At 38.7% G+C, this 26,336-nt stretch overlaps 1 protein-coding gene across 1 annotated transcript in view; it reads right to left on the bottom strand.

Annotated features, from left to right (window-relative positions):
• Positions 1 to 26,336, bottom strand: part of ush2a (Usher syndrome 2A (autosomal recessive, mild)) — a 202,054-nt gene that overhangs the window by 166,121 nt on the left and 9,597 nt on the right. Inside the window, exons 4-13 of the mRNA XM_026263516.1 lie at positions 22,608 to 22,743; positions 20,813 to 20,876; positions 20,377 to 20,671; positions 17,672 to 17,856; positions 15,371 to 15,592; positions 13,434 to 13,527; positions 9,907 to 10,102; positions 8,845 to 8,975; positions 6,861 to 7,056; positions 3,749 to 4,396 (exon numbers count right to left, since the gene is read on the bottom strand). Of these exons, the coding sequence (XP_026119301.1) occupies positions 3,749 to 4,396; positions 6,861 to 7,056; positions 8,845 to 8,975; positions 9,907 to 10,102; positions 13,434 to 13,527; positions 15,371 to 15,592; positions 17,672 to 17,856; positions 20,377 to 20,671; positions 20,813 to 20,876; positions 22,608 to 22,743 (2,167 nt within the window). The remainder of the gene's footprint in view (positions 1 to 3,748; positions 4,397 to 6,860; positions 7,057 to 8,844; positions 8,976 to 9,906; positions 10,103 to 13,433; positions 13,528 to 15,370; positions 15,593 to 17,671; positions 17,857 to 20,376; positions 20,672 to 20,812; positions 20,877 to 22,607; positions 22,744 to 26,336) is intronic.

Here is a 26,336-nt window from a genome sequence, read left to right as displayed (position 1 = left end):
ATTACGGAAATAACATACTTTAAAATAATATACTTAAACGTGAACTGAATGCAGTGTTTACGGATACTTAATTTCATGTTATTAGCAATTAAGAGAAAATATATTTTAGTTTAAATATATATTACATGCAATTAGTTGAACTTAAAAGTGCTTTTTTAGCCCACCTAAATAAGATTTAAATATTTTACATCTTTGTTTGTAATTTCAAAATACATGTCACAATCTGTGCTGGGAGGAGCGCGGAACAAGAAGCAAGGAGATGAGGAGTACATAAACAGTCTTTAATCCTTGCAAAGATGGGAATTACACAATTTCCAACAAGTAGAACCAACAAAAAGGAGGACTGAACAAACCGGAACTTAAATACAAGGGATAATTACTAAACACAGGTGTCAAGGAATAATAATCAAACTAAACGAGAACAGGAACATAACCGAATAAGGAAAAACAGAAACAGGTAAAGACGGCACAGAACAGTCCATAATCCTGACATATCGCCCCCTTCCCGGAAGGTGTGTCCTCACACTGTAGAAGGGTGGGGTGGGGGTGTGGGGGGGACTAAGGAGGCGGATCAGGAGAAGGATGGAAACAGGGAAGGGGCTGGCAGACAGAGTCCAGGGAGGAGACAATGGAGTGAGGAGCCAGGGAGGAGACAGGAGTGGCTTTGAGCAGGACAAGAAAAGCTGAACCCAGGCCTGTCACTGAACCTGACTCCAGGGCGGCGGAGCAGGCAATGGAGGAGCCCGAGGCAGAGAGCCGATGAGCCTGGGCAACAGGTCCTAGGTGGAGCAGATGATGCCGGCGACTGACATGAAGATGTGGATCCGGGACGCCACGGTGGAGTTGGAGCAACAGAGGACTGAGGAGGAGCTGAGGGGATGAAGGAGCCTGATGGAGTCGGATGGACAAGGTGAAACCAGAGTCGTAAGATGGTCGACGCCAGGCCGAGGCAGAGCTGGAGGGATGAGGGAGCCATGGTGGAGCCAACTAGTCCACAGGCCAAGGCGGAGTCCAGGGCTTAGAGGCTAGAGGCGGAGTGAAGGGAAACTCCAGGCAGGGCAATGCTGGACGATCGCAGTCTCACGGAGCTCAGACCACATAGATGGTGTGCTGAGGGCAAGCAGAGGGGATGCAAGATGACAGCAAAGGAGGAGGCAGGAGTGGGTGAGAAAGCAGGCATTTCTGAGAAGTTCCATATTGTAGTTCCGCAGAAGAAAGTCAAACAGTTTTGGAACAATGTGAGGGTGAGTGAATGATGAATTCAAATTTGGGTGAACTGTCCCTTTAAGGGAATAAGTACAGTACAGTATCATCTTTTTCTGTGAGAAAAGGAGCTGTTAAGATATTATGCCTAACATCTTCTTAGAGTTACTTAAGTAGTAGTGATGCGGGTCCCGCTTTTATGAAATTATTTGGCCCGCCCCGGCCCGCCCCAGCCCGCCCCGCAAATAAAGTAAAATTTCTTGACCCGCCCCGCCCCATGCATCAGGGACATCATGGAAGTTACGTTGCTACTTAGACCTTAGTATCGTAACCTTATATATATCAATATATATAAGCTATAGTTAATTGCACTATGATGGTTAGTTCGTGAACAAATCTTTTAGGTGAACGAATCGTTCTCATTTACGTAATCCACTGACCATAGACAGTAAAAGACTCATTTCTGTTCAATGAAGTTCCTCCCACAGCAGCGCGCAAGCGCGGCGCTATTAGCAGTGCATGCGCAGCTCGTGAACAGCTCTGTTAACTGTTTCATCCTGTCAAAAAGAGTTACTCAAGATGTGACAGACCATGTGATTTGTTGAATGTAGTGAACAAATGCGTTCTTCTTGTTCGTGAACGAGTTGAATGAACTGATACATCTCGTTCGTGAATGAAATGAGAGTATACAGGGTCAGTGAGCCAAGCATGTAAATCTTGATCAGCAATCAGCAGACACAAAGCGCAGTTATTGATGCATATACGCTTGTTTTCATATTTGGAATACAGAAAATAACTCCATGTTTAATTCCTTAATCTGACAAATTTATTTTGACTATTTATTTAATGCGACCATGCACACACTAACAAAGCCAAATCAGTTTTTGTCACAAGTAAATACGTTCGTTGACTTAAGACATAACACATAAGACACTCTTTTTCGCCAACTGCTGGCGTATTTGTGTAATATGAAGAAATGGTCACTGAACGAATCAGTGAATGAATCATTTTGGTGAACGAACTAAAAATCAATGAATTTCCACCACTAAATTCCATGAAACAAATGGATAAAAAAAATGTTTGTTTTTAGTGAACCGCCCCAACCCGCCCAGCAATAAAGTGCCAATTTCTTAACCCGCTCTGCCCCGACCTGTGGGTTACTCGCGGGGCCCGCGGGTTATGAGACGACCCGCGCATCACTATCAAGTAGGTATTCTTTTTGGGTGAAATGTTCCTTTAAAAGTGTCCTGGTCCACTTTCCGTCTATATCTTCTTAACAATAAAGTACAAGTTGAATCTCAAGGGCTCCGTCAGGCTTCTGCGAGCATCAATCAGACAGGGGGCGCTGAGTTTGAGATGTTTCAATCACAGTCTGCTTCCCCTCCAGTGAAATACGACAGAGTGGCTGCGTGAGGGGAGCCGGGGGAGGGCCTGCAGAAACACAGTCATCAGTCCCCCACCCTCCTCCACATGGATCTACCCATGCTCCCTGTGCTTTCAATTTACTCCTGCCAGCCCCACTCTCTGTACAGATGCTTTATGTGCCGATATGGGTGGCTGAGACTTTGGTGAGCAGCAGGTATGCCTGCGTTATTTCATCATGTGTGGGGAGGCACAAGCTAGGGGAGGGGTGGCCGTACATCCTTGTCTGATTACCGTGTGAGCCAAGCACCCTTATATGCATAGGCTCATTTGTGGATGTTGGGCAGCATTTATTAAATGACACTAGCATACAGATGACCTCAAGCTTATACACATATACTAATATGCACAAAATTTCAAATGTAAATCATGTGGTCTCTAGCAGGTCTAGACTAAGTTGTTTTATTAACAGGGTTTAAGAGTTGTGTTCAACTTTTTTGATGAACAATACAGTATTAGGATAGGATCAACTATCAAAATTACAAATTGGGACATGTCTTTACAGTACTCTATAGGAGTAGCAGCTTGGCTTGGCGTGCAAAAGTGCAAGTTGGTTTAACATTTAACAGTGAGGGTTAATCTTTATTATGAAGACAAAGGACCAAATGGTACAGCTCTGACTCTTGAGCCCCTGGCAGTGCACTTCTAGCACTTACTATGCTGCAAAGAATAAGGCAAGTGCAAACATTTCCACCCCCTGAAGTACACTTGAGTCATGAGGCCAGTGCTGGCCCAACAGCCACTGAGGGGGTTGATTGAGGGTACATGAAGAATGGCCTGTAGCTATGCTAGTTAAACAACTTCGGCCAAAGTGACTGCCAAACACACTCAATTCCCAGGCACGATCTAAAAAAAAAGGAATAACAAAATAATGCAGCAGCTTGCAGAGCCAAGAACAAAATGCAAGGGAGTCATTAGTTAAGAAAAGGAAGAGAGTGTTTGTAATTCAAAGATGTTTACGCAGATACTTCAAATGCGATGCGCAATGGATAGGAATCATAGTAAACAACTAAAGTAATGACTTCACTGGCATTGCCAACACAGTATAATGAGTTTACAATTACACCGTCTACCTTGTAAATACACACATCACATAGTTTCACACCAGAATGAAACGACCAACCTGGTTTACAGGTTCCACAGTCTCGGCTGTAGCGTGTGGGCAGGCAGAGACATTGACCGCTAACAGGGTTGCAGACGGTTGCAGGCATGGTGCCCATGTGATCACAATGACATGGTTGACATCCATGCGTGGTGTTGGCAGAACTCAGGTTGTAAGTGTGAGATGAGCATCGATTACAACGTAGTCCCTCCACGTTGTTTTTGCACATGCATTGGCCTGTGGTCTTGTCACACACATCTGAGCCATTCACCGTGCCTCTGAGCTCACACTGGCAAGGCACACAGCCCAACGAGTTGCTGCTGTCCAGAGTGTGGTAACCATCCCGGCACATGTCGCACCGTTGGCCCTCTATGTTAGGTTTGCACCTACACTGTCCAGTTACCGCATCACAGGAGGTACCAGAAACGGATCCGTTTGGACTGCAGTCGCAGGGCAGGCAGACTCCACTACCATTCAGACTGTAGAAGTGAGGGATGCAGGTGTCACAGAGGAGGCCTCGTACGCCATCTTTGCACTCACACTGGCCGGTGAAAGGATTGCAGAACTGGTGTAGAGAACCTCGTGGGTCACAACCACAGGGAATGCAGCCATCAGGATCTGTGCGATTGAGGAATTTGAAGCCGTAGTTACAACGGTCACAGGTTAGACCTAAGTATAAAAAGAGGAGACCACTATCAGTGCTATTCCAAACCAGGACCCCAGGAGGTACTTAAGCAGGTTTCAGGAGCTTATTTCAGGAGAATTAGCTTTGTTAAATTTATTGAACAAAATTAAATCTTTACATTTTAAAAAGATAAGAGCTGTGGCCATTGCCAATGATTTTCCATTTCCTTTTTATACTTCAGTATTTTATTTTATTTTTTTTATGGTTATGGTATGGTAATTATTACCAGGATTCCATTTCATTAAACCCTGCATTGTACGTAACCATTTTTTGCCAAAATAATTTATGTAATTGCAAATTTCAAATAAAGATATTTACTCAATTTCACAATAACAATTCAAAGGCCTACATTTACCTTCCATTACCTTCCATTTCTGAAAGAAAACGTGGTGTAAAAATGTGAAAGCCATTTTACGTGGATAACCCTATATATATGTGTGTGTGTGCATATGTATTTTCTTTTTTTCAGATTGTAACATTTCATTTATCTTTGTTCAGCTAAAGCTACTGAAAACCATCCACAAACCAGTGAGATGATTTGGTCTTGGCCTTTACATCATAACCCACATTTAATAACACACTGTAGTACTGTACATAGTAAACAGCTACAACAAAAAAAAAAAATCTGTGAAATATTACACAAGGAATAAAAAACTAAATTGGTAATGTCATCATTAAGTGAGCTCTTTTCCCAATGATGAATGACTTACCTCGGGCATAGCACTTAAATAAATTAAAATACCTAAGAAAGGCAATGGGAGGAAAAAAAGTAAAAAATAACCGAGGCTAAAAAAGAATTACAGCTCATTTGGAGATCCTAAAAAGTGGTCTACATGGAATCAAATCATATCAAGTTTTTTAAAATGTGTGCGGTGCTTATTTGAATATGCCATACATATTCCTGACAGGTAATCTATTCCTAATGTTGCTGAGCAGAGCCTACAGGGCAAACCGTACTCAAGTACTGAGAACTCCACATTCCTTAACTGCTATGTACTCCGCAACAGAGCTCCACATTAATGAATTTAGATATGAATATATTGGTCCCTACCCACAGTTAAACCTCATTACAACATTATGTTAAATTTACAATGTGACACAGATGAATACCCCAATAATATCACGCCAAAGGTGTCGCAATTTGTCATTGTGTGCATTGCTGGTGGATGTTGGAAAATCTGTGTAACTCTTGAAACGCAATGGTAACTGTGCCATCCAACTGTGAATATAAGAAGAAAATAATTATTAAATCTAACAAAAAGTACAGGTAAGTACAGTTTGATCAACTGAATAACTGTGTATTTGGTATATATATATATATATATATATATATATATATATATATATATATATATATATATATATATATATATATATATATATAATTTTTTTTTTTTTTACATATTTGACTGCCACTTGGTGCACCCATGGAGTGGAATGTGTATAAGTGCAGCCCACATTTTATCAGTAATGCTTTTCTGCATAATATTCCCATACATTAAAATTTCAAATCACATTGTGTAAACAGAGTCATTTGGAAGCTTGATAAATCTTGTCCTTATGAAGCTGTGACTGGCCTCAAACACACGGGAGGTAATAAATTGCCTTAATCTCTAACATCTAATTTCTGAAAAATACCTGTGGGAACTACAAATGAAGAAGCAACTCTTGTAAGAAGTGTGAAAAATAAGGAAGACAGCAGCAGTTTATTATAATCAACTTGGCATTGAATTACAAAATTAAAATGAGGTGGCCCTTGATATCCTAGCTTTGCAATGCACATGATCTTCTAAGTAACATCATTTTGCATTTCTTAAGAAAACTGTCCAAAGAAAAATGGAACAGATTTATCGCAAAGGACCTAGAATGCCTGGAAAAGCTGGAAGAAAAATTATTTTGGCTTCTACTCACAATACATTAGCGGGGAGAAAAAGGGCTTTGCCAAAAACTAAATAAAAATAAACAATGAATAAATATTAGATTTAATAATTTAATTTAAATACACAACACAGCAGGGTGATCACTGTATGTTTCATATGTTTTAATTTTAGAAATTAAAAAGTGCAAACAAGAAGAATTTGTTTTTATTTTGATTCATTTCTAATATAAAACGGCATTTAAACTTTAATATATTTAATAATTTAAAACATACTGCAAGACAACATAGAATTTTCTTTTTGAGTTGATTATGTTGATAAAAATGAAGACCATGGGTTTTTTTATTAGTTTATCTACATAGAGACAGTACAAAATACATGATTCCAGCCATACTCATTTATGTATGTATTTATTTTTTACTCTGTACAGCGTATCAACTTTGTGGAAATTAACAGGGAGAGACAGAGAGAAAGGTTGAGAGACAGAAAAAGAAGTTTGAAAGAGAGAAAGAGAAGAATGGGAGAAGAAAGCGAAAGAGCGATGGAGGGCGCCATGCTGCTTGATACGTACCGATTACGTTTGCCTTGCACTGGCATTGACCTGAGTCCTGGTGACAGGTAATATCTGGCTGCACGGTCCCGGCGGTATTGCAGTTACAGGCATGGCAGCCATCAGCCAACGCCGACTGCAGCTTGTAGAATCCGTGTTGGCACTGATTGCACTGTATGCCAGACACATGTCGCTTGCACTTACACTGCCCCCCGATCTGCAGAGGAAGGAGAGCGTCACGTGACTGTGCTCCAATTAGTCAAATTGAGGAGGCCAGTGTGAGTGTGTGTGAGTCATGGACCGGCAGCTCTGCTCTGTCTCTACCCCACACCCCGATGATCCCCATTGCTGGCTGCTGGGAAGCTTTTCATCTCCATTACAGAGAATGGAGTGGCTTGGGATGAGGGGGAAGAGGTCACAACACCTGAGCTCAAAAGCCGCCATTGTGCAGTGTGGTCTCTTTTTTTGGGATGGACTGGAAGTACCAGCTGTTGTTTGGATGTAAAGAGGAAATATTTGATACTACTAACATGAAAAGCTACCGTGATCCTTGTGGTAAAGTTCAAAATGTCAGAACTTCGGGAAAAGAGACTACATATCCCAAATGACTCAAAGCTTAAAGGGAGAGTTAAACCAAAAAATTGTATTTTGTCATTATTTACTCACCCTCAAGTTGTTCCAAATTTGTGGAAGGGTTTTTATTTTTTTTTTTTTTTTTTATTTTTTTCTCTCCCCATTGACTTCCATGGTATATTTCGGTACTGGAAGTTAATGAAAAACAGCAACTGTCTGATTACCAACATTCTTCCAAACTATCTTATTCAATTGAAGAAAGTAACTCAGGTTTGGAAAATTTTGAGGGAGAGTAAATGATGACAGGCTTTAAATTTTTGGGTGAACTATCCCTCAAAGTGCCGATTCAAAAGTTAACAAAACTATATAATATAATATAATATAATATAATATAATATAATATAATATAATATAATATAATATAATATAATATAATATAATATAATATAATATAATATAATATAATATAATATAGCAGTCGTAGTAGTAAAAATGTAATTAAAATATGACAAACATTCAGTGTTTCAAGAGTTCATTCATAATATTTACTGGAATAAACTAAAGCTTTTTGCATTACTTATTGGAAAAAAAAAAAAAATCTGCATCAGAAAAATACTATCAAATATTGAATCATTTATCAATAATGTTAATAGGATAAAACATAAGATCCAAAAATTCCAACCATGAACCAAGAAGGCTCAATCTCTACCCAGCACCAAACAGAAACAACCCAACCTACAGTGTGAAGTCATTACCATATGTGAGAAAATAATCATTATGATAATTTAAATAGTGTATCAATCCAACATGGGGCTGACCCAACCATTGATTCTGAATTTGTCATTCACTACATCTGTGGACATGGATTTGTTCCTCCAGAATGGCTTTCATGTAGCTAAGATAAAGGAAAAGGTGGGGGAGAATTCTCCCGAGAGAGTCTCTCATCACGACACTTTTACATACTCCCTACCGATCAAACCACTGATAAATGCAGTTGTGAATACTAAAGTCCTCAGCCAATATATCAATGCAACCCTCTCGAGAGGGACTGGCCAATATCGTTATCCGAATCTACAATTCTCAGGTCCATTACAAAGCTGGGGATCAAAGCCTCAGATGTTGCCGTTGCATATGCAGAGAGTTTGCCTTGATGCCTTGAAATTCAGAAATGTATCTAATGTCTCAAATATATAGATCAGAAAATAAAAAATAATTTCTGCATGGTGTGTTAACATGGGATTTAAGTTCTATTAACTATTGTAGAAATTAAATTAATCAAAATATTTCATATACACATTCGCAAATACCAGGAGTTAAACTTGGTGAATAATGGGGTTCGTTATCTGCTTTGCTTTCTGTGGGTTTTTATTTATGAGAAATGTATACATTTTTTTGTGGATGAATGTGTATGTGTGTGTAAGTCTACACTTACTGGCTCACATTCTAAACTGCCATTGACGGTCCCAGCGCTGTGGCACTCACATGGTTTGCACACGTCCTTGGCCCACAGGAGTGCACCCACCTCCCTGTAGAACAGACTCCGACACCGCTCACAGTTCCTGCCTTTAAACCCAAAGAGAGTGAGTCTGCGTGTGCTTGTAGAAGGAAATAGGTGGGGGATGTCAACCTATTAAAATTCAATCATATCATAGGGCTATGATTTCAAATTAAAAAACTGCAGTCTTGGAAGAGGTCTGGAGCGAGATGTGTAATTTTCTAAGGTGTCCATTTTAATGTCCTCTTTCATCCCTACCTGCCACTGTGCCTGATGCCCGGCATATGAAACAATGAACCTGTTAGCATGGCCTGATTTACTTCATTAAATGTCCATCTGTTTTCGCTCTGATGCATTATTTCGATTTTTTTCTGCTCTGCTTTTTGATGCTTCCATTATATCACTACTATTTCTCCAGCTGTTGTAATGAAAATATCTGGGTTTCTGTTAGATATGGCATATTGGAACACTACAAAATGATTGTATAAATCATGAGACAGAAATAAGTCTTAGAGGTTGACCAACATGTGTTTTTCAATAATCGACTGGGATATTTAAAGAGCAAGACGACTGATAACCAATGCATACTGATAATCTATACATATGTTGAAACTTTTTTTTTTCTTTTTACAAAATATTTACTTAAATTTTACGTATCTTTTTGTCAAATATTTGAAACATTTGAGATATGAAACCCCTATGGAAAATAATTCTATTTTACATTTTTTTAATAATTGTTTTTAAAGTGTAATAAATTATGAGTGTAACGAGAAAGAGGTTCAACTGAAAACTTACATTTTATTTTACTTCTTTTATACAATTTTTTTTTTCTAATTTACTGCAGAAAATTCTAAAAACCTTTAGGTTTCACTACATTTGCAAATGTAATTTTACATTTCAGATTTTCACTGTTTCACGAATAGAAACATTACAATACAGTCACACTCTAAGTCTGAGAAAAAGAGAGAATAAAAAAAAAAAAACTTGAAATGCTGTTACCTGTGGTATGATGTGTACAGTTATCACACACCCCTCCTCCTCCTCTAAAGTGATCTTCAGGGTGAGGATCCAAGCTGGAATTGTAGTGGCAGGAAGAGGCGTGGCCATAGCACTGGCATGGGCGACAGTTGTACGCCTGTACCTGATCTCCAGCTTTGAACGGCTTGTCATTGAAGAGAGGAGAGCAGCTCTCGCACTGTTACAGAGAGTGAAAGATCAGAACACATCTAAATATACATTTATCAGCAATATCCAGAAGCACATCAGGGTTCAATTATAAAGTCCCAACAGTCACAAATTACACAATATTTCCAAAGACAGAGTAAACTCAGCTCATTCATTATAAGTGACTTTCAGCAACTGAACTATTTTAATAAGACACTTTCAATTAACTAATATCTCATGATAGAAAGAGGACGATGTATTTCATTTTTGTGAACAGTCATTACAAATTACTGAAAAAATGGGAGGCATCAAATGAAATGATAACAAATTTATTATAAAAAGCAAAGGATTCCCCAGGGACTGCTCAAGCTGTGGCTAAGGTTCTCTGTGTCAGACTGCTGTTTGGGCAGCCGTAGTGGGCCGTGAGCCCAGAGGGAATTGCAAATTCAGCAAGCTGGCTGCTGGAAGAGCCAGACACAGACCACCCGCCACTACAGCCCTCTATGCCAATGAGGGATCTGACAACATGCCACAGGGATTTGGAGTTTTACACATTGCGGAATGCAGTTTCAGAGAGAGCATCTGTAAGTGCAACAGTTTTGCAAAACTAAAGTATAAATAAGCCTATAAAAACACATCCCAGATTTAAATAGGGATTAAGAGAGAATGCATTTTTCCTTAGGATTCAAACAGGGATGAATTTAGAAGCCACCTAACACTTGCTCTTCCACCATACATTAACGTCATCATTTTTATCCGCTTTGGAAATCGCCACTGTTTATTTTGTGTCACCATACTTACTCGTGTAACTACTCATGTAACCGTCTTTACCTTAAATGTACATGTTAAAAATACAGTTTTTTATATATTTACTGTATAGTCACTCTAGAAAAAAAAGAAGGGATTGCAATGAGGCTGGTTACACAACTTTAAATCATTAATTATAGTGGAAAGGACACTAACATCTCATAATGCTGATGTGATTATGAATATATGTGACGGAGTTAAATTTTCTTGAGAAAACACCCTTCCACGATTGTTTATATACCTGGTAAATGAATTAGAAGCTATTAAACAAAACCAAAAACTACAAATAAATGAATCAATACATTAAGAATTATTATGAATAATAGTAATATTATTGATATTATCAATTTTATTTTATATTATGGTGACAGCATATACATTCAACAGATACATACACTAAATACAGCTAATTAAACTACACATAATTCTACAAATTCTATAGTAAAGTTCTAAAAACAGCGATGAACATCGACAATGTTTAGCTAAATATTTACCTACTAACACAGACATAAAATGTCTCACAGCATCCCAAATAATCATATAATCATTTTAATCATTCTAAAATCGTTTCTTTCAGGTGGTTCAGGTGAATCAAATGGTTCACAAAAGGTGGACATTAACGTTCAAACAAGGGTATTTATTAAAATGAATGCTACATATGAAGAGTGACACCACTTTTACCCAGCTACACTCCTCTCCATGCCGGTAATAGATTCTGACCTCAGTGGCCTAAAAGACACACTCTTACACAGAGACAGAATATGAAGATGGAAGATTTGCTAATAGACATCCTCTGAATGGCTGGCTTCTGAGGGCTGAATGCTGTGGAATGTGGCTGAGGCATTCACAGGACACACTGAAATGTTCTCTGTGGAATGTGAATGACATGCATGTCCCACGTCACAAACATCCAACACTCCAACACTGCCTTCCCCACTCAGTGACAATCAGTTCAGTCAATGTGCACTGAACACAAGAAGTGAGACACCAGCAACACTTTTACAGGCTCTGGCTGGAATATTACGAGGAAGCAAACATTTGTAGTAGGGCAAGCCTAGATCTGTGCCGGAGTAAGCAAACACAGCAGATAGCTCCGGGGCAGGGGGCAGTCCCTCCTCGAAGCCAGGTGTTTGGGTCTAGGGGCGTTTAAGGCAGTGAGACAACTCATGTTTATCATATTTACACACAAACTTTTCAGCATGTACGTGTTAGATGTAGCTCTTGTTTGTTTCGGTGAAAACAACAACAGTAGCAGCGGTAGAGAGAGTGTGTCGTGTCTGGCCCTGAATAATGCATGGCATCTGGTGAATAATTTAAATCACCAAACATCAGGTCTAAAAGTTTAATCCTGGGACTTGCTCCCAATGTTCAGAATTTTATGCAGCAGTCTGGACAGTGAGCGATTCCAGAGAAGATGGAGAATACTGTAAAGACTACTGGCTTTTATTTTGCCATGAGCAGTTCTTCAGATATAAGAAGTTTAAACCCAACTACGTTTTTCAGTAGAGTGACAGTTACTGCTACAAACAATGTGGCTTGTTTTGCCAACAAAGGTCTGTCTAAGGCAATCAAATGTTACAAATTTGCTTTTAATGTCATATTGTATTGCACACACAGCTTTGCTGAAGCTATAAATCAAATTTTATCTCCTAAATGGTCTTTTTATTTCAAATTTAGTGTAAGAAGGTCTGCTTCAGTCTAGTAATTAAGTTCACTCTAAATGGACCCGTCTATTGAATTAGTTTGTCTAAATGGTCCTGTATATCATATGTAGTACAGTAACGTCTGACACATTTTAGTGAATCTGTTTGCCTAAAAAGGCCCTCTATCTCTAGAAATCTGATTCAGTTTAGTGAACCGGTTTACCCCAAAATTCTCCTAAATGTGGTGTCGTAAAAAGTTGGATTCATTCAATTGCATTCTTTCAAACGCATCACTGAAAATTCTAGTAAATCACTCTAAACTCCATTCTCCCTCATGTATGTAGTGTGAGAAGGTCTGATTCATTACAGTTAATCAGTTAGGACTCACTGAACCTAACTCTAATATTTAGCAGCAGAAAATCAGAGAATCAGTTGCTCTCTGGTTAATGAAAATGTATACACCATATATATATATAGTATTATATCTCAAGGAACATGGGCATTTCTGAAAAGTGTGAGTACTGTAGTCTTAGGTCATCAAATCTTTCCTTGAGATATAATTATATAATTATAACCTATAATTATAACCTTTCTGGACTCATCACCAAGACACCCAGGGGCTGATGGGACAAGACGATTAGAGGATTGCTACCCACAAAACCACTTCCTTCTCTTCTTCCTTTTCCTTTTTTCTACTACTTCTAGCTCTTTTCATAGGGAAACCGGAGATAAGGGTGAATGATCTTTTTGTCTCTTGTTTTCCTCTTCCTCCTCCTCCTGTCTTACAGCTTTTTTTTTTTTCTCTCATTCCATTAAAGCCTATTTTTGAGAGTGCTGTTCATTAAAGAGGACTCTTGCACGTCATTAAAGGGAAGTGGTTAATTAAAAGGGGACCTCCCCTGCGGGACTCACATTAGCTCCATGTGTGTGGCTCTCTGGGAGGCAGGCGCAGCGGTACGGACTCACACTAGTGTCACAGCTGTCTGCATGGCCATGGCACTCACACCTACGGGGACAAAGACACACAATTAGAAGTCACGTCCTCCTGGAGAACCTTTACTGATGTTCTTCTCATACGGTTCACAAGTTAAAGTCTGATTCTGGATTTACATTAATACAGTAAACGGAAATTCAAGGCAGGACATTATTTTAACATGACAATCCTTCTTCATTTCTTCTTTTTTTGGAAACAGCATTCAGTGACCATTTTAGGACATATTAAGAAAAATCTCTATGACATATCTCTATCTATGACATGAAATTAGTCTGATGTCAAATGAGTTGCAGGAAGTGTAACCTCGAAATTATTTAAAATATACATATATTATAAAGAGAATTTCTATTGTTAATTTTAACTTAAATGTACCATTTTCTGTTCCATTTTAAGGCCTCTTGAAAACACACAGCAGTTTTCAACAAATCAACAGGGTCAGCAAATTCAACGGCATCTGAAAAAATCTTTCTCTTCTCTTTTCACATTCTCTAGATCTCTCTGTCAGTCTTTCATTCCTTCATTCTCTCTGTGCTTGGTTAATAGGACGTTGGCATTCAACATTTATAAATGCCAGTGGAAATATCATCGGCGTGTCGTAATGTACAACAGCAGACCTGACAGGTCTCCATCAGACGGAACACACACCTGCAGGTCATCGCTTTAATTATTCATTCTCAAGGGCCCTTATTCGGCATTATCATCCACCCATCTTTACACGGCTCCCACTAAAAGCAGCACCCTTCAGTTACTCAAACAAACAACGTAAAAATAAACGAGAGGAGGAGAGTGTAAAAGAAAGAGGGTTGTCGTTATTGCTGGAGGTTATTACCGTATGACCGCAAAGCAGACACTAATGCTCCCAGACACAGCTTGACACCCTGTCAGAATACCTCAAAAGCCGGATGTATGCACATTTTAGTCCCCAAACACACGTACATCCTCTTCTCAGTTTGAACTGTCAGTCTCCCTAAGAGGGTGACTCAGAATCCACTTCTGTTTACTTTCTACCTTTGTTTTTCAGGCGAAGCTGTTGCGTTGTCTCAGAGAGCAAATGAAGAGAGTCGTACAGGGGGGACAAAAGAGAGAAAAGGTGGGGAGGAAGGGGGACACCTCTGAATGTCACAGGATGATGAGATTTCACAGTCCCTAAATCTCGATTTCATCTGTGCCAGTTTAACTAGCTCTTAATTAAAGCTGCCTTCTCTTGCTCACTCAGACACATTTGTACAGCGAGAGCGAGCCAAGTTACAGCTGCCAGCATAATGACATAATTACCATAGTCGTAAGAACAGTGGCTGTTTAATGTTTGAAGGTATACATGCATATAACACCATGTCTCGGCTTCTGAAGGGACAAAAGAACAGAATTGATATTCTTGAGAGACGCAGAAGAACGTCTGATTAGCTGAAGCTTCCGAGAGAAGGAACACAAGTACTGAAGCCCACAGTGTAATTACAAGACCATTAAAGGGTTAGTTCACCCAAATATTAAAATTATGTCCTTTATGTCCCATTTTTATGTCCTTTGAAGACAAAATCTGTGTTACACATGGCATTGTTCTCTGTGGTTAATAACAGACATGTCATTGAGCCCCTAGTTGTTTCAAATTAGAAAACATCATTTGTCTGCCATCCCCACTTGGTCTTGAACCTAAGAAGTCTTTCGCTCTCATCAAAGTCTGAATTATCCTGCCTTATCCGCATACTGATTTTCTCATCAAACACAGAAATCCAATTAAAAAAAAATCCACAACATTATGTTCAGTTTAGTTACTGGAAATAATAATTATGTTATTATTGTGTTGTGTGACAGTTGATTGGGGTTGACGGGTGTCAGGGTGCTGCTGGGCTCGGACCTGCCGCTGATGGTGATCTCGTCCACAGCATAGTAGCGATGACGGAAAGGAACCCCAGGATCTTGGGTGTGGTACTGGCCATGGAGGTGGATTCTCACATGGGTGGCTCTCACAAATTCCTGAAGGGCGACACTGTTGTAGAAGTCATTGTAGCCCGGTCGCAGATTCGGCTCGGGCGTCAGGATGCTAAAGGTGATATTTCCACGGGAGATAGGTATGTTGCTGATACAAAAGACAGACAAAAAAACACCAATTTAAGTTTGCAGTTGTTAAAAGAATATCCAGGCTGCCTTTGAAGCAGTGGTTCTCAACCAAAGTGCCAGGATTCTTCCAAAGAGACCACAAAAATGGCTAAAAAATATTCTATTGTTTTCCCTTGATATTGTAAAGTTTTTAAATTGCACTTTCCAATGGAGCATTTTTATATTGAATATAATTTGAAAAGGTTATGCAAAGCTCAAAAATACTTTTCTATTTATGTGAATAAAAGAATAATAATAATTTTAAAAAAATCTTCGTTTTTGGGGTGCATGACCCCTTTAAAAGTGTTCCAAAAATTAAATTCACCCTATATTATCCAACTGACTAAAAAAAGAAAGAGAAAAAGGAATAATATTCCTGCATCTTAAGCTTTGAGTGATTGAAAGAGACTTTCAAGTCTTGCCATAGCAGGGTAACACGTTGTTAGGTTGAAATGAAATGTGTCACAAGCTACTGAAATGAACAAACATCAAAGAAATGGAAAAAGCAAAGGTCTTTTCTTTGCATCTCAGAACTACTGAGAGGAAATTTCACTAATACAGGTTTAAAATATAGTTTGGGGATACAGAGTTTTAAAGGGAGATTCTCGGAGGGCAGGAATAAATGGGGTGAATGAGAGAGTTCTCGAGGTCTTACCAGGGGGCAGGACAGGTATAGCCCCTACTGCATTATTCGCTCTCGAGAAAGATTCACGGAGCACTTCTGCACGTTTCATCCCTAATACTGGTAGACTTATCCAGGACAAACCTGTGTGAAGACAGGCTTTTGTCCCCATCTCTCTCTCCTTCTCCATCTACCAGTGCTCTCTGTGTCTCTCTTTCCCCACATGCTCCGATGTGACACATCTGAAGAGTCTAAGTGCAGACCCTTATGCCACTGGGCTGAAGCTTTTGTTTGTAAACTAAAATATTCAGACAGGTAGTGAAACATCTGGCCAGTATGGCGTTCAGGACCAAACATAGCAGGATGTAAAGCTAACATTTTAAACTCATCATGACCCAACTTAAGATGTAGTGTGATATAATGATATATTCAATTAACTATGATTAGTTTTGTGATTCAAGAACACTGAAGAAGAGTTCTTCAATAAAAACAGTAGTAATTGAGGGGGAAATTAATATGATTTTATTTAGATCCCAGTATGATTTTATTTGGTTTGATTATATTTTATGAATAAAAAAAAATCTTAATTTAAATGTTTTTAAGTCATCCTGCAGCTCTTGGAACTTTGCTGAAGAAACACTACTGTAGACATATAATTACACATTTAAATCAGTTAAAGGAGTCTTTAACATTTTTATTAATTTTATGGTCTACATCAGTTTGTTTCTTTCTCTCCCAAAGCAAAAGTTAAAATTTTGTATTACTTTACATTTCACATGATTTAGAATACTACATTTGCAAAACTTTCTTGACTGACCATATATGACCAAACATGCTATACAGCAAAGCTCTTAGGTGAGCCAAACGATTGCCTAAACAACAAGGCAAATAATGCTTACAATGCTAATATCTAATGGTTTTATGTAATTTGAAAAGCAGTTCCTTAACCACTTCCTTTCTCTAATAATTTTGTAAGGGACAATCATGCATGTTTAATGAGTGGTGTCAAAAAAAAAACAAAAAAAAACATGAACTGTAGTTTGTTGTCATATATAGTTACGATAACCCTCTCAGCCCAAACCATACAAATAACTGTCCTCATTTTCTCTTTCATGTGCATGTGAAACCAGGTGCTTGTGTGGTCCATAACAGCTAAGTGTCTCTGCTGTCTTGAATGCGGCCAAAGACAGCAGATATCAGATCTGAGCAGCCTGGGCTGTAGCCAAGAGCAGCATTTCCCACCCCATTCTCCTCTTAGATCCTCCAAAAGCTCACGAAACGACAATCCGCTGCTTTTATCACAGTAGGAACTTGTCTCAACCCACGTTGATAAAGCTTACCTGGCAGGAATCATTAGTTCAAGGACTGTTATAAGATTCAAAAGCGCCTGTGGATGGACTAACAGACATATATAGCGTGTGAGCGTGTATACACTACCTGGGCAACTGTAGACAGTTTACAGAATCAGGACGATCCAAAGGCCCGTTATCCTTCATTCCAAAGTAGCTGCAGTTCTTGGCCAAGAATTGCCAGTCCTTCCATTCGGAACTCACGGTTGTCTTCCTTTGAATGCGGACCGCTTCAGGCTGAGCATTGAGGAACTGGAGTATCACGTAGAAAACCTGTAAAGGAAGCATGTAAAATTACATGAAAGGGTGAAATATGCATGAAACACTCAACAGCAATGGATTATCTATTATCTGCACAGCAGCAGTCAATGCTCTGCTGCCTCCTAAAGCATGCCGGCACTTTGAAGAACAGCTTAAAGTGCCGCTTTACTCTTCCCTTTCTCCCTTTGTGGCTTCATATTGAGGAGTTTGTTGAGAAACAGGTTGCAGCTTTGACTAAGTGGACACTTCAAAGTCTGTGTGGTGGTGTGTTTTATCTGGTATTGAGAGGAGAGACTGAGGCAGAGCTGCATAAATCCTCTACTTCTTTACAGCTGGACTCTCTGCTCTGCTTGGCTTAGCCACATGGATGACTGGGCGACTCACTCAGACATACACAAAAGACTTTAGGTAGGCTTTAGTGTATTCAAATGGAAAATATGCTACCCAGTGTATGGATTTGAGAAAGCAGCCACACAAACAGAAAATATCAGGTTGAAGGTTACTTTAAATCAGCAACCTTTCTGGGGGCTAATAAGCCCTAAAATGTTTTTGTAATAACATAATTATAACTATAATGCCAAAACATTAAACTGACATTATAATGAACTTTTACGGTTATTCATTTGTATTACAATTGGATTTCACAGACAGGGTCACATATAGTCTCTTGATGCTCTTTAAAGGGATCGTTCACCCAAAAATGAAAACTAATCCATGATTTACTCACCCTCAAACCATCCTTGTCTTTCAGACAAATACATTCTAAAATAATCCACATGGCTCTAAGGGGTTAATAAAGGCCTTCTGAAGTGACGCGATGCATTTGTGCGAGAAAAATATGAATATTCACAACTTTATAAACCTCATCTATAGCTTCCGCTAACTGTTGTATGAGAGAGTGGCATCCAGCGGAACATGGTGACTAATGCGAAAGTGACAAATGTGGAAGCGCAGACGACAAAGTGAAACAAAACACTGGAAATAATAGTATAAAATTAGGATTTGTAAAGAAACATGTTGGAGGAATTCGATATAAGCCAAAAGGACACTGGTTTTCTTTGATGTAAACAAAACACAGGAATTCTTTGAAGACGTTTAACAGCCGACAAAGGAACTCTAAACTGGAATCCCTATTTATACACAGGACAAGACACATGGGAGGATGAGGAAAACCTGGGACTAATGAAACAACACAGGAAACACCTGGATCAAATTAACACAATACACGGACACCTGGAAAGAAAATCAGACAAACAAAACACGCGACAGAGTCTGCCATAGCGCCCCCCTCCGGAAGGCGTGACCTCAAGCCACATAACAGGGAGGGGGTGTGGGCACTCTGGAGTTTCCCTAGAACAGACACGGGACCTGTTTGTATTTGGGGCATGGAGCCCTCCCTGGGCTTGAATGGGGATCAGGAGCCCTCCCTGGGCTTGAATTGGCATTTGTGGTTGCTCTGAAAGGCATTTACAAGGAGTGGGCACTGGAGTGAGCTTTGGGGCTGGCAGATAATTGTACTTTTGGCTTGCCACATGAACTGGCAGTGGGCTTGGGTGAGCCGTGGACGGTGGAGGGCTTGACTCGGAGATGGCCAGCTTATGGGTCCCGGATTGGGATCAGAGGCTCTCCAGACAACGGATGACTGCCTCCTTCCAGCCGAGGTTGGTGGTGTCTTGGAGCTCTGCGGGGTGGTAGTAAGTCATCCAGAACAGCATCACCAGGGTCTCCCTCTCGAGGGAGCTGGTGAGGGGCACAAACGGCCTGGAATACTCGTGAGCCATGGCGATGAACTTCGCTTGTTTATCCATAGGGCATGGCGGGAAAAGGAAAACAAAAGACTTTTACAACAAAACAAAAACTCAGGAAAAGCTGCACCGCTTACTGTTCAATCACGTTTCACAGGGATTGAGGACCAAGGAGAAGCTGGAGATTTCTTCAACACTGAATTTTTATTAAAAGACGTGGAAAGCACAGGAATTCACAGAAGACGTTTAACAGCCGACAAAGGAACTCTTCTTCTTCTACTTCTTCTTTGGTGTTTTATTGGCGGTTGGCAAACCAGCTTATAGGTGTATTACCGCCACCGACTGGACTGGAATGTGGGCAAAGGAACTCTAAACTGGAATCACTATTTATACACAGGACAAGACAACTGAGAGGACGAGGAACACCTGGGACTAATGAAACAACATAGGAAAAACCTGGGGCAAATTAACAAAATATGCGGGGGGCACCTGGAAAACACAAAACATGGGACAAGGTCTGACAACCATTATAAAGCATGGACATTATTTAATATAACTCAGTTTGTATTCATCTGAAAGAAGAATCATATACACCTAGGATGGCTTGAGGGTAAGTAAATCCTGCAGTAATTTTCATTTTTGGGTGAATTATCTCTTTAAACTAAACTTCTATGAAGCAAAACTAACTGTAAAGCCTAATAATAATTTAGGTCTACTAACGTAGGTGAGCTAAGAGCCTGGTCCTGGTACAACATCCCCATAAAGCCAATTATTGGTGGCTATGTACCTGGTACTGTCCATTCTCCAGGTCTATGGTGATGGTTATTCCTTTGTCCAGCAGCTCTAAAGTGGAAAAGATGGAGGAGATCCAGGTGGTTCCAATGTCATTGTCATTGATGTAATGCAGGGGGTGGGCATCCTGGTTCAGACGGAGAATTTTGTTATGGGTGGTATCATTGGCTGCATTGGGGATGCAGTACCTCTCCACGAGGGGGTGCACTCTGGGGTGGCTGGCAGGGCAGCGGCATGTCGACTGTGTGTGTAGGCGAGGGAATTGTCCAGTGTAGACTTCTTCAATCTCTCTGAAATACAGAAATGCATGGTTTAAAATTGTTCTTTCTACACTGGTTTTGCTTCAGGACCAAGATTAAATATAGTACATCTCTGCAAAAACTACTTCTTAAGCTACATCTGCTGTTAATGCCCTGTGACCTAATACTTACCTGTTGGTTAACGTCTTTGGATAAAATCTAAAATCCTGCATCCTTCCAATGAATTGATTTGTCCCTGGGGAGAAAAAGAAAGGAAAGTCAATGGGTGCTATTAAAGACAGTCTGCAGGATCCATAGCAACTAGTGGATTACCTTATCTGTGTCTTTATTTGAGTTAAAGAGACACTTGCGGCATGGTTGGATCTATTATGCTTATTTACAGATTTCTGTGAACATTAATCCCACTGACTGGATGGGTGGCACAGATCCAAACCTAAACGTGCAGATCCATCTACATCACCAGATAAGATATAATCACTTCTATTCTAATAACTGGCTATGATTGAGACATCATTTATGGATGTTTGCCCTGAAATCTTTTCAACTTGGTGTGCCGAGTCTGTTTTATATACAATACAGCCTAGTCGTATTCATATAGTGCATTTCATTAATTAAAAAAAAAAAGTTAAAAGGAAAAAAATAATAAGGAATTTGTATTCATAATTGTATGCAAGACATGCCAAGCCAAAGAAAAGTTTAGAATGCATGCATAATATAATAAATGCATTTCTTACAGACAACAATGACTCAACAAAGCAGATATTATTAAATACTGATTCACATAACTAGATAGATTTAAACTACTGATTAATAGTTTTTTATTTATTTTTTATGTTTTTGAAAAAAGTTTATTAGTCTGTTTATTTAATCAAAAATACAGTAAAACAGTGATACTGTGAAATAAAGCATTATTACCATTTAAAATAAATATTTTGTATTTTATTTTTGACATATTACAATGTCTTGTGCTACTTAATATTTTTATGGAAACCACAATGCACATATGCTAAATATGGCCATTACATTTAGAAAATAAAAGATTTATATATATATATATATATATATATATATATATATATATATATATATATATATATATATATATATATATATATATATATATATATATATATATATATATATATATATGTATATAAAAAAATTCTAATGGCATGTTTGTTTGAACCAGCCTTTGACTTTATATCTAAGAATTCCCTCTATGCTTTGTCCACATGAGTTCTACGTAAATCAAACAAGCATTTCAGACCCCTGGGCTCTTGATAGAGTTTGAAATGTGTGCAAAATGGATTACACAGACTGCAACTTTCATGTGAAGCTGTTGTGTGTTAGCATGTTTGACAGTAAATGAGGCATACACTATTTGAAGACTATATCCAGTACAGTGGGTTGCTCCCTTGTAATTCTGTGCCATTTAGGAAATAAGAAACTAAAAGAACTGGTAACCAACCTACTGTGTCCCCTAAGAGATATGGACAGAATTATTATCATTTTTTGCAAGCAAACACAACACAATTGAGGATTAAAATGAATGCAGAGTGAACTTAAAGAAACTTTAGTAAGTCTATGCTATTTATGAATGTGTATCCAAAATGTACGTGTGTGTGTGTGCACAAACATGTGTGTGATTGTGTGTGTATTTCATTCCCTAGGGGTATTACAGAAATCCCATCTCATCTCATTTATGAGGAGATTATTTGTTGCCATATGGTCACCCTTGACCTATATAAACTCCAACTATGATTAGTTGCAAGCATATGAATATTTCTATAATGGAAAAATGTAACGTCTGCAAATTAGTCCCTTTCCGCACTCAATTTGAGTTATAGTTAATCCTGAGGAGAAATACTGTTAGGTGAGGACAGCTACAGCTTGAAAAAAAAAATCAAATATATAAATGTGCATATTAAAATCTGAAAGAGCAATGTAGGAGTACAGAAATCATTACCATTAGAACTTGTACCGATCCACAGAGCACCATCTGAGGTGATGTCATCAATTGGTCCTGCCAAGGTTTGTGTGTCTAAAGCTGTGCCATCATCCTCTTGACCATTCAGGAACAAGCTCACGCTTGTGTCATGTATCTATGAATTCATTCGAAATAGGACAAATCAGTTACAAAATGCATGATTCAATCAATTGTTTTATATATATATATATATATATATATATATATATATATATATATATATATATATATATATATATATATATATACATACAATAAAAGCAATATGGCTGCCAACATAAGAAAAATATTAGAGAAATACATTATACCCAATATTTGTGTATGACATGTTTTATAGCAACATGCTAACATGTAACTCTTCTGGAGTTAGGGGTGTCTCCAAGTGGTGTCTCCATTGTTTGTTTTGTAAGAAGTATTTCCCTATCGGTAAGGTTCCATAACATTTAGGATTTCATTTAGGCAGCAAGGCAACAGACCTAATATTTATGTTTTATATGGCTGATGATTGTGGGTACTTTTCTCAGATAACACCCCTTCATCATATTCATATTTGCATGTTCTTTCACAATCTCCTTTAAAAAAGGTGCATGGAAATAAGGCACTAAAAAATCCATAAGGATGAAGGCAGCATTAGACTGGAGGATCCTTAAGCTGCTCTCTTTCATGGCCGCTGATTGAAAACTGTAGAGAGGCTATTCTTGAAATCTCTAACCGGCCAATGACATGCAGCTGAGATTTGAAGCAACGTCACAGTGATGTAAATGAATCCTGAAGTGCTTCTTCCATTTACCAGCCCTGCAGACTCTTGAAAGAGCTCTGGTGCTCCTTTTGTTGCATTCCTAGCTTTTATTTACTCTCCTTCCATTCTAGTAACTTTTGCTTTTGGGATAATATGTGGGTATTTTTTCCACCTGTTTAATCAAGCCTTTTTGTAACATCAAAACTGTTAGGCAACTTTTTATGAGCAATGTTTCCTGGGCACTTTCCTATTTTAAAAAAAGGATAACAAATTTCTACATGGATACTTTAGATCAGTCGTCAGCCCTGGGTTGTTGGACAGTTAGTGGTGGTCTTGTTGAAATCGTGCAACTTTAGTTTTAATAATTTCTAAATCATTCTTTTGAGAAGATTACCTTCATGAACAAAATGTAAGAATCATAAACTTTTGCTGGTCACACAGCTTATTTGCTGCAATAATCCAAGAGCGTGCATCTGTGTGTGTGTTTAAGGTGGGGGGGAAAGTGTTTCTTGATTTGAACTGCTTGTGCCCTAAGTATATCACTTGACCAGCTCTTATTGTATTAGAATGCAAGTGTGTGTTGGTAGTGTGGGACTGGTCTGACCTGTCTGGAACGCTGCCTATGAGATCAAACCAGTGTGGAGCAGATTAATAACTGGCCATTCTGTGGAGCTCTTAGTAACATACTAATCAGCAGGTGCTGACATCTTAAAAGCTCCTCTCCACTTTCAAATTGAAAATGGAACATTTAATCTGCACAGGGATTTACCAGAATGTGCAACAAATGTATGCCATTATTTATATAACAATGGCTATTAAGCAAATGTCTCACTAGAAATAAAAACTCCTGAAACATTTTTTCCACCTAAACTATTGTGCCTTTACATTAAATGGTTAGTTCACCCAGAAATTTAAATTAGGCCATAAATTACTCACCTTGAAGTCATCCTAGGTGTATATGGCTTTCTTCTTTATCATACGAATCCAGTCAGAGTTATTTAATTAATTTTCTTTGATCTTTCAAGTTTTTTGATGCCATTCAGCTGGTGATGCACTGCATCAGTCCAAGAGAATTTAAATAAAAAGCTAATCAATAAAAAAAAAGTCTCACATGCGCAAAGCTGACCTCATCATAACCCCGGAACTGCTTCATTTACAACTCTTTCTTTCAAAAACGCATCGATTAGCTACAGGAGGCCTTTGTTTACCCCCAGGAGCCGTGTGAGACACTTTTTGTTAATGGTTGCGCTTTTTAACAAACTTCTCAAGGACTGATGCAGTGCAACACCCGCTGCGTGGCATCAAACAGCTTGAATGATCAAAGACAATTTTTTTTAAATAACTCCAACTGGATGCGTCTGAAAGAAGAAAGTCATACACACCTATGATTACTTCAGGGTGAGTAATTTATGGCTTAATTTTCATTTTGGGGTGAACTAACCCTTTAAGTAGCCTCATAAATACATATTTTGGAAATGGTGGGAAAATAATTTGATTAAACATTTTTCAGTTTTAAATCTGTGGGAAATGACAACACTAAGAGTGTTGTAAGACACCACAACACAGAGCCAAAGATGTAACATAATCACTGGCTGACATTAAGAAATAGTAATACTAGCTAACTGCTAAAGGTCTTCTGTCCATCAGCCTTGTAGAGGTCAATATTAAACAAATATTAGCTAGCGTTGTTGTTGTTTTACATGTGGCAACACAACAAGATCTTTAAAAGGGTCACAAATGAAAAAGCTAATAATACGTCATCATTTAAAATAAAGTTTATGAACTAAAAACACAACTTAACATTTATTTAAACCGAGTCGCAAAAACAGCTTGTTTTGGAAGGGTTTAACACTTTAGACCATTTGCACTGAAATCCTGAGAAGGAAACAGATTATTACACTATATTAGACTCAACAGCAGTCTGCACTTTGCCTCCAAAGGTCTGAGAGAAAGCAAAAAAATGATCAGGGAAAAAGTAAATTATAGCTGTATTTGTAGAAAGAAACCTCTGGGGGGAAAAATGAATAAACTAATAAAATACGGCCGCTTTAAACTGAAGCAGACCATCTGACATGAGATTTAAGAAAGACTTGAAACTCTTTTTGTTTTTGTTCTAAGAAAACAACAGTGCACAATCTTTCTAAAATCTAACTGGGGGCTTTTTATAGCAGCGATTTCATAATTCATACCAAAAACAAAGTTGTGATCTTTGGGCTTGAACCATAAAGCAGGGGCAGATACAAGCTTAACCTGAAGCCAAGTCGTCTGCAGCAGCGTGAGAGACAAACCATTCCATGATAAAGCCCTTTCCATTTCAGCACTGGAGGAGCTGTCAGGGCCTCTAGAAATATTCCACTCTGGATGAGGGTATAAGCGCAAGCAATCCTCCTCTTTTAATACTGATACCTGCTGAAGCCCTGTCCTTCTATCTGAACACACACTCTCTCCCGCTACCTCATACAAACTCACACATACATAACCGCAAACACATGAGATGTTTTATTTACGGCTCATAGCTAGGCCTCCCTGTGACTCCTATCATTTAACTGAAGCAAAAAGGTTTTCCTATTTGTAATTTGTTACATTATCACATGTTTCATAATGCACTCAGAGGCCAGTGTGGTGATGTGAAATATAACAGACAGGAAGTTTGAGGTGCTGCTATTGACGCCAGAGGCTCTCTTCACTGTCCACCAATACAATGCGAAGAAAACTGATGAAAAGCCAATTTCCCCTTTATCACATTAACACAGCCATGAGGGAGGAACATTTGTTCTACTCAGGTACACTAAAGATACAATTGCCAATCTCACATATACATGTTTTATATCAGCCTTTTTCCTCCTGCTGTAAGGATGGCAACAATATATTAAGACTAGCGTGACAGTTTATTTAAGAAAGGAAAATTGTCTCTGTGGAGCTGGAGAGGGCAGAAATATATAAGGCAATGTGTCAGCGCTTTTAATAAA

This window comes from Carassius auratus, unplaced genomic scaffold, assembly GCF_003368295.1.
Source record: "Carassius auratus strain Wakin unplaced genomic scaffold, ASM336829v1 scaf_tig00216558, whole genome shotgun sequence".
NCBI lineage: Eukaryota > Metazoa > Chordata > Actinopteri > Cypriniformes > Cyprinidae > Carassius > Carassius auratus.
This window is presented reverse-complemented; position numbering and strand designations above follow the sequence as displayed.